This window comes from Semicossyphus pulcher, unplaced genomic scaffold (genome assembly GCF_022749685.1).
Source record: "Semicossyphus pulcher isolate SPU_LCO1_2020_fin unplaced genomic scaffold, fSemPul1.0.p SCAF_22, whole genome shotgun sequence".
NCBI lineage: Eukaryota > Metazoa > Chordata > Actinopteri > Labriformes > Labridae > Semicossyphus > Semicossyphus pulcher.
This window is the reverse complement of record NW_027211696.1, coordinates 14,490,418-14,506,778: the sequence shown is the minus strand read 5'-3', so window position 1 is coordinate 14,506,778 and position 16,361 is coordinate 14,490,418. Positions and strand designations below refer to the sequence as shown.

Sequence of the window (16,361 nt, the reverse complement as noted above, 5' to 3'; positions counted from 1 at the left end):
TTCACTTTGTCCTAACTTGTGCTAGCTAAAGTATTACCTTTGTTCGCTGGTGTTGGTATGCCTGTGAAGCCAAAGATGTAAATTTTTGAAACACTTGGTGTTGAATTTAGCACAGAAGTAAACTAAATCCGGTCACTGAATTCTATCTTACAAGGAGTTTGTCAGTTGAAATGACAAATGTTGCTGTTAGCTTGCTAAGTAGCTAGATAACTGCCGGCTAGAGAGCGTTTATGCTAGTTATTTAGCTAGTTAAATCTGTGTCGAGCTAAGCATGAGTTATCTCCCAGGGCAGAAAAAAATGTGCTTCCATCACAGTTTATGATTCATGTAGATAGAAGACAAGAAACAATAACATTTGTAGTAAGTTAGCTTTCTGGTAAACTACCCTCAAGGACCTTAACTTACAATTATAAACAAGTTGGCTCCCACACAGCAGATGTTCGAGTAACACATCCTGTACAATAAAGGGGGAAAAAGTATGCTAGTATGCTAACAACATGCCCCAAGAAGCAGGATTACTACTGTGGGAAAGCAAGCTGTGCAACATAAGCGTCCTAGGTTAGAGCTGCCACACAATTATCAATTCCTTACAATGTGCTCCTTCGGTTTTTGGACCGGATTTGGATTTTAATGTTTAGTTAAATGAAAAATACAAACCTTGACATGCCTAGCAAAGCCACCGTATGAGTGGACGGTCGCTCTTCTCGGGCAAGGTTTTTCTTTGTCTTTTTAACTTGCTGCTTTCTCTCTTTATTCGTTTTCCTAATCCGTGTCATTTTCCGCCTCCTTTTTTATCTCATCACTAATTTCCATCTTTTTTCTTTCTCATTAGTCATCCATATTTTCTCTCTGACTGTGCACCTGCATCACTTCACCCCCCCTCCCTCCCCTGCTACTCATCACTTCCCTCCTCACCCTTCGCCACTTCCTCTGCCGCCTACGCCTCTGTGTTCTCTTCCTTCCTGGAGGATTGTGAGTGTGCATGAACAGGCCCACTGATGAGATCAATTATCTATCAGCCGTCACAAAAAGTATTGATTTAAATATCCCAACACACACACACACACACACACACACGCATACATCTCTCTCTGCACTGCAGCGCGCTCCTTTGTCCTGTGGGCCTTGGGGAAATCAGAGGCTCTCTGAGTACGACGTGAGCTCGATTGTGTTTGTGAAATGTTCAAGTCATGCCCTAAAATGGGAGCTGTTTAAGTGTGTGTATAAGAGAGTGAGTGTGCGTGTGTGTCTGCGCATCCTTGTTCCGTCTATAAAGCTGGAAAGCCTTGGCCTTTTTTCCCATGGGGTTACGCATCGTGGAGACCGCTATTATTCTTTTATCATACGGCTTTTTGTCGTCATTACACATCGCTCTTGGCCTCTCTCCCCCAGTGGCCTCTTCCTTCATTCTCTCCCTCTCTTCCTCCTCTCTCTATACATTTGATGCACCTTCTCTTTTTTTCACCTCAGCCCTTATCCTCCACTATTGCTCCCTGGAAGTGGTGAGGTGTTTTATGGGTTGTTTGTTAAAGCGTAGAAGCATAACGGCTCCCCTTTTCCCTCCCTGTTTCCTCCTGTCTGCCTCCCCCGGCCCACTGGGAATCGTTTGAGGGCAGCTTTTTTTTCCTCTTTGCCACTCTTCTGTTGCATGATTTAGAAGCTGCATGATGCATGCATGTGTGCGCATAGACACACACAGACTCCCCAGAGCGCTTAATCGCTCTTTTCCTCCTGCTATTTTTCATTCCTTCACCCAAAAAAACCAGCAGAAAGCCTCTTCACACACAGCAGCACAAACACTTACCTAAACGCACATTTAATACAGAATGTCTCACTTTTTTTTTCTCCTCACATACACTGGGGAGGCTGTGCATCGCCGTGTCTGAGCACCGCATTGGTTTCCCCTCCATTATCCTGCGATTGGACGGTTAATGTTGCAGGAGGCGAGAGAAATGGAGGGAGATAGCGGCCTATATCTCAGGCGTTTACTTTCCATTTTCTGCACACACGCGCAAAACGGAAAACTCGTTCGCACACACACAAACGTGTGAAAATAAATACAGCCACAAGCCGCCGCTCCTGGAAATGTGCACTGTATATATTTGTTTTCAGGTCTATTAATATGCATATGAAAGAAGAGAGAGCAGTTTATTTCAGCAGCCTCTCCAAAGACAGCCAATTATTGCGCAGAAACCTTTCTGTCGTTTATCAGAGCTTCACACCTGCAGTAAACATGCTGCGCTCCCAACCGTTGGATTCTATTATCTCATTATATACAGTAAAGCATGGGGAGGAAATGCAGGCAGGGCTTTTCTTGTTTGCACATTAGGGGTGAAATCGTTTAAATAGGAGTATTTTAACAATATCAGTCCTTTTTGTCAGCGTTGTTGATTAAATGACATGCATGAAAGCTATGCGCTTTAAATCACATCTCTGAATGTAATGATTTATAATATGTGCCCCTTTAAGACTCAACACAAGTAACCTAAAGTTGCAGAATCCCACGTAGAAGCGTTCTAACCCCTCGGCTACAGTACTGCGTATCAGATTTAATTTAGCTTGAACAATAAAGTGAGTGTGACAGTTATTAATGATTTTATTCAGAACGTAAAGCTCTCTTCTTTTATCCTCACTTGCCCAGAGGAATGTTTGAATGGTCTTCAGCCCTCTCTGTCTGTTCCTATGATAAGTGCTCTCTCAGCACTCTCCCTCGTCTTTGTGCTGTCTGACAGGATCTAATGAGCCGCTGGAGGAGGACAAACCACCACCCACTATCCAAATTTATTACACTGAGCACTGCTTTGTTTGGTACAGGTTGTTCCAGCCATTCACATTGTGATTTTAGATATATTTTTATAGTGTGCATGGTCTCTTAGAGAGGGAAAACTTCACTTTAAGACTGTTTGAAGTTGCATCCGAGGCACTGAGGACATTTACATGTACATTAGCGTCCTGGATTTGAATCCTGTCCTTGTTTTGATCACTTTCAGGTGTATGGCGTTTTTACAAGGACAATGACAAATGGTTATTCACATCTCTCTGCATGTGATCATTAGAGTTTCTGATCCTCTTCCTGCAGCTGCCTCTTTGATTTCTGCACCAACTGTAGATAATGAACACTGAACACACTTCTGGACTCTGCTGCATTCAGCTCTGTGCTCAGTTTAGCTTCTCCTGTCTCCTGTCATGTGAAGAAAGTACATGTAGTGTAATGCAATGTACATTTAATGTTACAATTATCAAATAGTTTTTATTTCCAATCTTATTTTCCATTAGTTATTTCTTATTGGGAAGCACCTTTGTGCTGCATTTCTTTTATGAGAGACACTATGCAAATTAAGCTTATTAATTTTAATAGTGACAGTAGTAGTAGTATTTGTAGTAAAAGTAGTAGTAATATTAGTAAAAGTTGTGGTGGAAGTAGTAGTAGTGGTAGAAGTAGTCGTAGTTATAGTTATAGTAGTAGTAGTAGTAGTCAAAGAGGCTGAGTTGTATTAGTAGTAGCAGGGTACTTGTAGTAGTAAAAGTAGCAGCAATAGTCGTAGTAAAAGTAGAAGATAGTAGTACTAGTAAAAGTCGCAGCAGTAGTAGTAAAAGTGGGTTGTAGTAGTAGTAGTGGTAGCGCAAGTAGCATTAGTAGTTGTAGTAGTAGTAGTAAAAACAGAACTGTAGCACTGGTAGTTAAAGTAGCAGCGGTAGTAGTAGTTGTAAAAGTAGTGGTAATACTAGTAGTAAAAGTAGAACAGTAGTAGTAGCAGTAGTAAAAGTAGCAGTGGTAGTAGTAGTAAAAGTAGAACAGTAGTACTGGTAGTGAAAGTAGAGCGATTGTAGTACTAGTAGTAGTAAAGTAGTAGTAAAAGCAGCGGTAGTAGTAGTAGTAAAAGTAGAACAGTAGTTGTGGTAGTAAAAGTAGCAGCGGTAGTAGCAGATGTAAACGTAGTAAGGGTAGCAGTAGTCGTAGTAGTAGAAGTGGTTTTATTGTTATTACTATTATATATATATATATATATATATATTTTGTAATGAACGATAATTGATAACTAGTGACAGTACATCTTATGTCTACACTACTGAAGTCAGACTTTTCGTTTGTATTAACTTGTTGATCAATATTTAAAGTGTAATGATATAATAACGATCATGATTTAACATCATAGTTTCTGTTTAAACAAATATGTTAAATGCTATGTAACTTCAGTTGATGACAGTTGAGGTAGGCCTGCAATTAGCAGCTTTCCATGTTCAGTCTTTCTCTCCCAGGATCTTCCTTCTCATCCTCCTCTTTGCTAAGCTCCTCCGAACCATTTCAGGCCATCTGGAAAGATCACAGTGTGTGCTCTTCAGGAACACAAAGCTGTGCCAGAACTGTTTTTTTAAAAGCACATGTCGGCAGAGCAGAGACCTCTATCGGCAAGCGGAGCAAAATAGAGCTCCACAGTCAAGAGGGTCAAAGGCCAAAGACGCAGAGAGGAGAGGCATCAGTTTATGGAGTAAGAAGGGAGGAGAGAATAGGGTCTGTGGCCTGGCAACAAAACAATATTCAATGCAACAGAGTTTGAGGGGGGATGAAAAGGAAGAGGGGATGTGAGGGGGATAGATTAAAGTGGGTTTCGTAAATGTCCAGATGGTATAAAAAATAACATCCTTTCTCCTCAAGGGTCAAATGTCCTACAACAAAACCATCAAAAACCAAGTGGTCTAGAAACATGTTAATCTGGACACGACACTGATAAAGAAATGCAGCCAACACGCACAGGTAGTACACGCACAGGATATGCAAACAAAAAATCATAGTACAAGTGAATTATTACAAACTCTAGTAATTTAATTTGCAGTGTATATTGACATTTTCAAGTTGAGTGAAGAAAAGTTAAAATATTGGGAAAGTACACTGTTGCATACTTTCTTGTCAGACTGTTAAATATTAATCTACAACCAGGAAGTGGTTAGCGAAGCATAGCATACAACTTTAAACAATTAGCCTTGCTTTTGGAGATAATCTGATACATTTTTTTCCCTTCATAATACTGTTTACCATACCTAGACTTGAGTAATGCCCGACACTGAGTAAAAAATACAGATTATAGGTGAGAAAACACTGATAGCTGACATTTTGCTAGCTTTGACTGACATAGCACTTTATGCTAGCACTGCCCTGTTGTTGTTAGCTTATTTTAGCCCCAATCTGAGGCTGATACCGAAACTAATATCATATTGGGACAACTCTTGGGACAATATCCACCTATGGACAAATCAATTAAAGTTGTCTAGATATTTTAGACAACTTTAGTGGGAGACTGACTGGTATGCTAGCTAAAATTTATGTTTCAACTGTCCTTCCAAGGTTGACATTGGTAATGCTATCAAATTGAGTTACATAAGGAGTGCTGAGGTTACAAACGGGGGCACCATGACCTTAAATCGCTCTAAATTATCTGCAGGAAAAACCAGAATGAGTTCTGTATTTCTGAAATGTCTAAGCTATTCTTTAAGTTGAATGTTACACAGGATACTTCCTGTCCTCCCCTGCACTCTCTTGTTTCGCTCACTCCTCCACTATCATTAACTGTCCCATTTCACTCTCATAATGTCTCCTCTCCAGTGCTGTAGTAGAGAGAGGTGAGTCAGCAAGAGACAGATAATTGGAGCGATAAGTGGAGGGTGGCAGATGCGAGAATGAAAAAGAAAATCAAGCATAAAAACAGGTTTTAACAGCGGAGGGAGTTGGAAGAATCACTGCAAAGACTTGAGTTATTATCGATGATTAAAGAAGTGTTGAGATGAATCCGCGCGGTTGAAGAGCGCTGTGGGTAGTTTGAAGTAGGACTCATGCTGCTGTTGTCACATGGAGGTGATGTGTCTGCCGTGGTTCCTCTTTTGCCAGCTCTAATGTATTTATGACCTGCATATTACTGTCTGACACCGGTCGTGGTTTGTCAGGTGTCTAATTTTAAACATGTCTCCTCTGTCTGTCTTCCTCTCAGCTAATTTCCAGTGACGCAGATGGGGCCATTCAGAGGGCAGGGCGCTTCAGGGTGGAGAATGGCTCTACAGATGAGGTAAAGAATACACTTTTGTGTCCAGATGCATCCCAACAATTCACTCAAACTTATGTTTTTCCTAATTAACCTAAATAAATGGACAAAATATTAGAAAATGTTATAATTTTTGAGGCTATATATGTTTTTTTTCTTTGCATGGACATTTGGGATATCAGCTACAGCCAGGAGAGGATTAGCCTTGTCAAGTCAAGTAGTGAGAAATAGCTAGCCCAGCTCTTTTAACTACTTTTCACTGCTACCAGAACACTCATGAATACAAAGTGATTTTTTAATGCATTTATTTATGTGGAGTTACATGCTGAAATATAAATTTCATTGAGACAAAGGAACGAGCGGAGCAAAGCAGGCGTTAGCTAGCAACTAGCTAGCAGGCGTTAGCTAGCCGCTAGCAAACATTTAGCAGACACAACTTTGGTATGGACTTTCTCTGTAACTCTCGGTTAGAAAGCTAATATGTGTACTAATTTTCCAACATTTTTTAGTTATTCCTAGACTGACGTGTTCAGCTGCCATTATGACTTAAGTAGCTGCTTATTTATGTGCTTCCTAACCTGCGTCCTATTAGGCTATAGGCTACTGTTTATCTGAGGGATTCACAGTGCAAATGGAAGGAAGACATTTTTACTTTTTCACTGTTTAATATAGATTTAAATTAAGAAGTCTGAGACAGTTTTGGGGGGGAAAACTTTATCCAAAGCCTAGACCTTAAAATTTATATAGATATGCCACCTCTAATGAGGTGTAGCAGGTACCTGCTGCTTCACTTTAACGTGTCACGAATTGAAAAGGTTAGCTTATTAAAATAGTTGAACAAGTACACTTTTTAATAATGTGTACAGCTCAAACAATGCACACATCACAGTGATATTTGCAAAAAAGGTTAAACAGCATTAGCAGTCACATCACTGCCTTAAGGACACTTAGCTCGGGTTCTATACTGATGATATAGTTTTAGTCTTATGTTAAGCATGTAACTTCATGGTGATATTTAGGATTAAGTCAAGAAAAAAAGTCCTCTTCCAAAGCTTGAACCCTTCAGTTTTAAATTGAGAATAAAAGCAAAACCACCGACTGCAGCTCGCTGCACCAAGGCTTTGGCTGTACATGACTTACTTGCCTGTATTGTAATTAGTAATGCTGCATAGTGTAACAGTTTTCCACAGAGAAGACTGCTGTGACTCAAGCTGTGCCCATCATGATCATGATGACACTGTGTTGTGTTTGTGTGTGTGTGTGTGTTACAAACAGACTTTGGACTACACTCCGGGAACCTGGAGGAGAACCGATGTCCATCTGGAGAATCCAGAGTACCACACCAGATGGTTCTTTAAATACTTCCTGGGAAAAGGTCAGTTCACACACACACATGGCGTAGGTGTGAGGAAAGAGAGAGAGCGATACAACGGGTGAAGGTGAGGAGATGCTCGCTCACAGAAGCTGCAGACCTAAAACGTCCTCTGAATTCTGCCCTGGTCCACAGGACGCTTCTTATCTTATGAAGTCAGCCTTGTTCTCATGCTGCACCACGCTTCATTCAAGGCCAAAACTTGTTAGCATCCAGCCATATCCCCACTGAGAGTCTCGACTACACTATAATCTTATACACCACCCAGGGAGGGAGTCCATAGAGGACGCACAGCCTCCCCAGCAACACACAGAGCAAAGGCTCGCCTCCAGCAGATAACACAATTAAGATCGGACTGCTGGCGCGGTGCAGCAGGCCAGCAGGAGCCATTCACAGGAGCGAGTCGCTGAGATTGTTAAATAAAACATTAGGATTTGTCACCTGTTCCTTCACCTCTGTGACCCCCATCCTCATTAACACCCTGCCTGTTCTCAGTGTAGGTGGCACAGCAACTTGTGCAACAAAAAGATCATTGTCCGGGGTTTCTTTGCCGTGACTAGAATCAAGACGAACGCCTTCAGCTGAAAGGTTGAGAGAGAGGACAGAGCCCAGAGATGGATGGAGATAATTGTGAGGGAAAGTTAGACAGCAAAGGGTCAGGAATGGTACAAAAGAGATGCCATTTCTCCTCTAGCAAGGGTCTTATCATTGCTACAGCATGAGCAGATATAAAAGGGGATGTCTCCAGAAAGTTGGCTCGACCTGTTTGGACTGCGACTGAACCATCTGCGTCTCACAGCCGGACTGCATCGTACAACATGAACTCCAGGCCAATAATTCTCACATGAGCACTTCCTGTCTGATGAAGCATCCAACACAATGACTGAATTCTCAATTTTCTGATGATGAGGTGAAGACTAGTGTAGTCATTTGTTTCCTTGCATTAGGTTTAAAGATAATACCTGATTGGATTCTCTCTTCTCGCACGCAGACAAGCTCAAGGTTCAGGATATAATAAGTACAAGATTAGAAGCCGATGCTCACCTGAGGCTTTAAAACGTGTCTAATTGAGAGGAAAGTGAGCTGCAAAATATTAGATAGGAAGTTAAATTGCAGAATAAAGAAAACATTAGAGGAAAAAAGAAAGCACCAGAGGAGGACAAAGCAAAGGACACGGCAGCTCAGGCAGAGATCCTGCGTCTAATTGGGTTTGGAGGTCTGTTCAGCATTGTTTCTGAGGATGTTACCCTGTCAACCTAAGAGGCAGAGGCATGAATGTACGACTCTGCTGTGGTGTCGTCAGAAAGTCAGAAATCTTTGTAAGTCACACACAGAAAAACCGGAGATGGGGGGAGGGGGGGGATCATGAAAGAAAAGAAAGGAGGACAGAAGGACAGAGAAAGGCAGGCCAAGACAGTGAGGGACTAAAATGTCAGCTCTGCACTGCATCACTCTGATATTTTTAACATATGTTTACATTGTATTATTTTTTGTCTCCCTCAGTCCACCAGAACTACGTGGGCACGGACGCAGAGAAGAATCCCTTCTACCTGTCAGTCGTCCTCTCAGACCAGAACAACCAGCGGGTTCCTCAGTACAGAGCCATCCTCTGGAGGAAAACGGTGAGTCCGCTATATCGGGCCCTTCGCTAAATCCCGCCCCCCTTGGTTACTGTTGCTGCGCCTGTCAAGCTTTCGCACATGCATGTAGATATTATGCCGTTTTCAACTAGAACAGTTAGAGATGTTCCAAGGGGAATGATAGAACATTTCTGGAAGAATTGTTCCCAAATATGAGAGAGAAGTCGACAGAAAGGACGACAACACGCATTTCAAAGCTACATCCATAATAGAATTTGTCAGCAGAGTGTTGAGAATGATGAGGACATAACAATCGCTGGTCCCAATGCAAGCGTCAGGCGCCCCACGACAGTTCATGTTAAGAGATGTTACCGGAACAGGACGGTGGAAACGTGTGTTTAAGTTGGAGAGAGATTGTTGTGTTGGTGTACAGAAAGCGAAGGCTAGTGTATTTGCCTGTTGCCCCTCTCTCTGTATCTCCCAGTTCTCTCTTCAGTTTCTATGAGCTTTTTCGTCTGTTTGCTCTGGCTCAAACGCCACCCAATCAATCTCACCACCCGGCGAGATTTCAGAGAGAGACTTCTCCTTGAGCAAGACTTTCTGGTTACGCAAAAAGGATCTTACTCTTTAAAAAAAGGACGATCTTTGTAGGGATCATTTCCGTAATGTTGTCGGACACCTGGAGGAACAATCTGAGCCTGTCAGCGGCAAAAACAAGCACTTTTAGTGGACGTAAGTTGATCGGGTGCAATTGCCCCAGGGGATTATGTTACGAGGCTATCTACAGGACTGTTTTTGTTCCTGTGAGTCATTTCCAAATTTGTAAAAATAGAGCCCAGGTTTAAAAATAGCGAACTTCTCCTTTAATACTCAGTTATATAATTAAGACACACCTTATTACATTGGATTTTATTGCTTTTTCTATTAATATTTTTTAATAAAAACTATATGTTTTTATTTCAGTAGCTTTCATATCATCCTCCCGCAATATAACGAGGTGTCTTATTTGTCCGAGTAAATATTAACATCTGATTCATTTGAGGACACTGGGTTGAAAATGTTTTGTTCCATCAAATAAAAGGACCAAAAGTACCAAATCATAACAAAGAACAGAAGATAAGGTTACTGAAACATTGGCATCACAGTTAATCTTAAATGTGAAGAAGGCATAAAATGTCATCTTGATGAACTGTACCACCCCACCGAGTCACCGTGTGTGTCGCTGTGAGTTTGTGTGAGATGCATGTTGTGTGTTTGCAGCGAGGTGACTCAGCTTCATGACCAAGATAGCTCGCTACTAATTTCAGCCCTCCAGCGTCATCTGGAACCTGATTAGGGTGCTGCCCCTCCGCTGACTGATCACATCGATTTATCTTGTTTCTGTCTGACTCTAACTGGAACAGGATGTTGTTGTTGCTGCTGCTGAACAGAACCGCTCTAATTGGCTTGAACTGCGCCGGTTTAATCTGGTCCTCTTTAATTGTTCTGTGACTGATTGAAAAATATGTGCTTTGAGTTTCTGTCGTGTAACACTGAGTGCAGAATATGCTTTTATGAATGAGCAGAAGTGCAACAGGTTTAAGAGTCTCCTCAGGGAGAAGCTGATTGAGGCTCTCTGTGCTAAGTGTTTGTAATCTTTGATCTGTGTCATTTCTTAGGGCACTCTGAAGATCAGCCTCCCCTACAGCCCGACCAAAACACTATCAGTCAAGTCCATCCTAAGGTGAGACCGCTCATTCTGACAAAACTAATACTCTTGGTTATCTCATGCTGAAGCTGAGGCAGAAAGACTTACTTACATCGCTGCTCGATGTGACTGACAGTCAATATCCAGTCAGTGACTCAAAATTTCCATCAAAGCAGCCCACAGAGGAGTTTGTTTGTCTATACGACACATGGTTTTCCAACTCAACATGTTATACAAATATGCAAATCATGCTTTCTTTGTCTCCAGTGAAGCAGGATGATATTTTTAGAAAGAGATGCATGCAAAGTCCCTCTCTGGTTCGACTTTTTATTGGTTTGTTTTTCTGTTAAATTAACTTTTGTTCTAATGTTTACAACATTTCTCCTTAGTTCCAAATAAAATATTCTCATTTAGGTCTTTTATTTGCAGAAGACTGGTTAAGATAAAAAGAGGCAAAAAATATGTTTTTCAGACCTCGAATAATGAAAACAAAACAAGTTCATGTTCGTGTTTAAAGATGTCGAAGATGTTCATTTAAATAAATTAAATAAATAAATAAGTTGCTATCTATCGCAGAATGAGGTAACGCAATGGTGAGTGCATTTGCAGTATTACAGACTGGGTGTCTGTGGCGACATTCGCGGAAAAAAAATCACAAGCGGTGCCCAGTTAGTGACGCGTTTTCCATCACCCAGCAGTGGTTGGTCTGCCAGAGAGGGTAGGCGGAGCTAAGCGGCTGCTTTTCCGCTCTCTGAAAGTGTTAAAACAGTAAACAGTAATCTACTATGGCTGAACAAACAAAGAAAAGATGGATGACTACAGATACAACTTCAAAAAGAAGTGAAAATCCAAAGAAAAAGAAACAAATTCGACGCTCAGATGAAGCAAACAGTCTAAAAAGGAAAGCGACCGTCAGTGAGGAAAATCAAGAGTTACAACCGGAGCCAACCGAGGACGTCACACATGCAGCACTGTCTGGATATCTGGGAAGTGTGCTCCTGCAATTACTGTTTATCACCATAGGTGGCGCCAAAGAGAACAAACTGAGATCTTCGAGATTACCGCTTTAATCATTATCATTATTATTATTTTCATTATACCATATTGATTATTCTGCAGGTTATTTTCTCGATTCAACAATTAACAGTTTTGTGTATAAAAATATATTAAAAGTTTTAATTGTCCAAATCCCAGCAGGAACATATTAAGATGTCTTCAAGTTATTCTAATTTATAACAAAATAAGCAGCAAATTTGAGAAGCTGGAAGCAGAGAATATAATGAATCATCAGCAAAATAGTTGCTGATTCATTTTCCTGCTATTGACGTATTGATTGATCGGCTAACTGCTTCAGATGCAGATTCTAGGCTGCTGCTTGTCGAGACTTTTCCATAAAACCCAGTCTCATGAAAGTACCCTGATTGCTTATAAACACACGTATATTAAAAACAATTATATTTTCATTCATTTTCATTAATGTCTTCAGAACCTGTTTCCTGTAGCAGATTGCATTAGTGAAAAGTAACAGGACGTGATGAATGTTTGAAACAGGAGACGGTATATTCCTCAGGCTGAGCTGCGTCACACTCATGAGTATAAATGTTACAGGCGGGATGAGAAATCCCCTGTATCGGGTCTCGCTCATTTTTCTCTGTAACCCTTTCAGCTATTTGTCTTCCATCGATCCTTAATTCTCTTTTTTTTCATTACTGCTTCCTCCCCCCCCTCCTCTCCCCCCTCCTCTCCTCACTGCCAGTGCAATGAACATGGACAGGTTCGAGAAAGGCCCCAGGGAGATCCTCAACCCGGAGATTCAGAAGGTGAGAGTAACACCGGAGCATCAGATCAGCCGCACCTAGACTAAAATATCCTCCGGCTGTGTCACCTGTACCTGTAGAGTTTCCTCTGTGTGAAGTGTAATTGTTGTGTCCTCTTTCCTCAGGATCTGCTGGTGCTGGAGGAACAGGAGGTAGGGGAATTACACTGCTTTTATTGAACAGTTATCCACTGGCTGTTTCTTTTTAGATCTGCCTTTTGTTTTCAAGGTTAGAGACTACTTTTCTTTTTCTTTTTAGCAACCTTGAAATACCCACATATCAGAACAGATCCCCACTAATTCCATTCAGACGACTCACGTTTGTAATAGTTTGAAATGTTTACTGCAGCAGCAGAACGTAGCTCTGGCCTCATCACTCCTCGCAGATTTATTTTACCTGCAGAAATTTGATGAGATAATAGCTTAAACCTCCACCCATGCCTGAGCCTGCAGGTGGATGCTGGGGTGGAGGTGGGGCTGAAAATGAGAGCGCAGTACCGGTGCAGGGCAGAGGGAGAGACCGGAAATCTTGCAGCTTAAAGCCAAATAATAATAATAATAATAATAATAATACATTTTATTTAGAAGCGCCTTTCAGGACACTCAAGGTCACTGTACGAACAAGAAAACACCAACAAGAGTAAAAACACCAACAAGAGTAAAAACAAACCAGATAAAATACATTAAGGGTGGGTGAGGGACAGTGCTGAGAGTTAGGGAGAGTAGGTAAGGCGGAACAGATGAGTTTTGAGTTTAGTTTTAAAGATGGGGAGGGTGGTACAATTTAGGAGATCAGGTGGGAGAGAATTCCAGAGCTGGGGAGCAGAGCGGCTGAAAGCTCTGCCCCCCATGGTGCTGAGGCGGGCAGGGGGTACGGTGAGGTGGATGGAGGAGGAAGACCGGAGGGTGAGGGATGGAGGGGAGGAAGTGTTTGTCAGGTGACCGTGGAGAGTGACGCATGTTAAATCAGTGCAGCTCGAGTTGCCTGCCTGAACGAGCTCGCAGGCGTCGCTACATTTTAGCATAAAGACTGATAATCACCAGAATCAGGAGTACCGTCTTTATCCCTGGGGGGGATTCAGACGTTACAGTATCTCTGATACAGACAAGAAGCAAGAATTATGTAAAATATGATAATTATACATTACAAGTATACATGAAGTACAGTATTATAAAATATTTCAGTTTGGGGTAAAGGCTTTCTAACAGCGAAGGAAGACGATTGATGTTTGATTTAGTAAAAGGCACAGATTGTGCATAAGTAGTGCGTAAGTTATGTTCAAAGAAAATGATTGTTTTTCATACTTCGTTAGACATTGTTTGATATATTCTGAGGTGTAACTGTACTTTTGTTCTCCTGCTGTCGTTGCTCTTGTTTGTTTTGTTTGTAGTGTGTTGTAAGCCCATGTGGGCTGGGCGCCTTTTTGTGCATGACGCAATGAAATAAACTAAATAACTAACTGTACAAAACAATAGGCTAAATAGAGAAATAGGAAAAGAATAAAAATAAAGGCAACAAGAACAAAATGTGCATCAGGTATAAGATGTTCAGATATGTGTACAGAGTGTAATATATGAATGTGCAGTGGTTAGCGCTGTCGCCTCACAGCTTGAAGGTTCCTACTTCAAACCTCTCTGTGTGGAGTCTGCATGTTCTCCCCGTGCATGCGTGGGTTCCCTCCATGTACTCCGGCTTCCTCCTACAGTCCAAAGACACGCTCGTCATGTTAATTGGTGACTCTAAGATTGCCCTTGGTGTGAGTGTGAGCGTGAAAGGTTGTCTGTCTCTGTGTGTCAGCCCTGTGGGATTGACTGGCGATCAGTCCAGGGTGTAACCCCGCCTCTCGCCCAATGACAGCCCCCCGTGACCCTGAACACTACCAGTGATTTAAATATAAATGCCAGAATTGTATAATAAGAGTTAAATAAGAACATTGTTGAAGTGACTTCTAAAAACCTTTTGTGTTTCTTTTGCATCTCATTTTACCTTCTCTTTTCTTACAATTCTTACAAGCACTGTGTTTCAATACAACTGAATATAAATGTTATTTCATGACTATATTTCTGTAGGGTTCTGTCAACTTTAAATTCGGCGTCCTGTTTGCCAAAGACGGACAGCTCACAGACGACGAGATGTTCAGCAACGGTAAATCCCTCTTTTCAGTGTGCAAACGTATTTAAGGGGAAGTAACACATTTTGAGTAATGTGCTTATTTGCTTTCTTGCCAAGAGTTAGAGGAGATCAATGTCTGTTCAATACGAAGCTGCCAATCACTTACGCTTAGCATAAAGACAGGAAATGGGAAAACAACGCCTGGTTCTGCGAGTTTCCCTTTGTTTCCACTTGTGCTCCTCTCAGATAAGCTGCTTGCAGTATAGGCTTCATATTTAGTGTACAAACATGAGAGTCGTATTGAGCCAAATTGTCAAACGATTCCTGCATCAGAACAGCTAGCTCTGCCGTAGAGGACGTCTGCTGAGTCTACATGGCTGTGTTTGTTTCAGAGACGGGGAGCGAGGGCTTCGATAAGTTCCTCAATCTGCTGGGGGATTCCATCACGCTGCAGGGATGGGCCGGTTACCGCGGAGGGCTAGACACCAAGAGTAAGAGAGACGTTGGATCACATCGCATTTAACGCTTAATCTTTGAATATATACTAATGTTTATCTTTCTTTTCTTCTGTACCTGCAGACGACACTACAGGGATCAAGTCCATCTACACAGTGTATCAGGGCCATGAGCTCATGTTCCACGTGTCCACCATGTTACCCTACTCTAAAGAGAACAAGCAGCAGGTGGGGGGTCTGCATGTGCATTTTTGTCCTGTTTAATATTTAACATGTTTAACCACACAAGGGTTAAAAATATAAGGGTGCAAACACGATGGCCCACAATGAATCGGGTTGTCACGATACCAGAACTTCAAACTTTGATACGACACTAGTAAAAGAAAACGATACTCAATGCCTATTTCGATACCATGGCAACAACAATAGAAGTCCTAGGAACAGTGATGGAGCTCAGCCAACAGTCTGCAGGTCGGGACTAAATGAAAACGTAGCGCCAAGGTGACATGGCTGTCTCTCTGCTTTGCTCTCCATCAGTCTGTAACGTTTGCATCTTTATGAGATGTGAAAGGGACTTCACAAAACGTCTGAATTTGCCGTTCTGTGAATGAGAACGGTCCGCTGTGTCGTCGCTGTAAGATCTCCAGGTGTGACTGAGGGCGGAGCAGACGGACACACACAGTCGGCAGGATGAAGCGACTATAAAAAACGTCCTTCCTGCAGGGTTGTGCGGAGGTGTGGCTTGTTGTTCAGAGCGTAACAGCTGTGAAACAATCAGAAAATTATGTCTTATTTTGTCTGTTTCACTGCTTTATTTATGACGCTCACTCTCTTCCCTGCCTGTCTATGTCGCTGGACCACAGCTGCTCTCTCTCTTTTGCCTGCAGCAGCTTTTGGTTGAAAATCTGACTGTAGATCTGTTGGGTTTAAGGCTTCAATCCCCATTGTTACTACGGAACGTAAAAATAGCGGAGATTGTATCATTTTAAGAGAAATTTTGAGAACCCTTCAATGAAATATCTTAACCACTGGATGGATTGACATTAAATTTGGTTCAGACACTCACTTCTTCCTCCAGCATGTAGACGGTTTTACTTTTAAGTGACGTCTTACTTACCCACAATTGTTAGCACACATTCATGGTCCTCAGAGGATGAGCCCTAAAGACCCTGATGTTCCCCTGATGTCTCCTTAAAGGAGCAGTTCTCCCCTGGAAAAAGCCGCTGTCAGTCAAAGCTGGTGTTCTCTGTAATCCATAGAAGCAATAATATTTGAAATTGGCGCCATAGCTGTGGAGAAAGTC

At 41.9% G+C, this 16,361-nt stretch overlaps 1 protein-coding gene across 2 annotated transcripts in view; it reads left to right on the top strand.

Annotated features, from left to right (window-relative positions):
- Positions 1 to 16,361, top strand: part of garnl3 (GTPase activating Rap/RanGAP domain like 3) — an 89,139-nt gene that overhangs the window by 39,775 nt on the left and 33,003 nt on the right. For both annotated transcript variants that reach the window (XM_069673551.1, XM_069673550.1), the window contains exons 3-11: positions 5,985 to 6,059; positions 7,311 to 7,410; positions 8,911 to 9,029; positions 10,646 to 10,710; positions 12,431 to 12,494; positions 12,617 to 12,643; positions 14,561 to 14,636; positions 14,996 to 15,094; positions 15,183 to 15,286. In XM_069673551.1, coding sequence (XP_069529652.1) covers positions 5,985 to 6,059; positions 7,311 to 7,410; positions 8,911 to 9,029; positions 10,646 to 10,710; positions 12,431 to 12,494; positions 12,617 to 12,643; positions 14,561 to 14,636; positions 14,996 to 15,094; positions 15,183 to 15,286 — 729 coding nt within the window. The remainder of the gene's footprint in view (positions 1 to 5,984; positions 6,060 to 7,310; positions 7,411 to 8,910; positions 9,030 to 10,645; positions 10,711 to 12,430; positions 12,495 to 12,616; positions 12,644 to 14,560; positions 14,637 to 14,995; positions 15,095 to 15,182; positions 15,287 to 16,361) is intronic.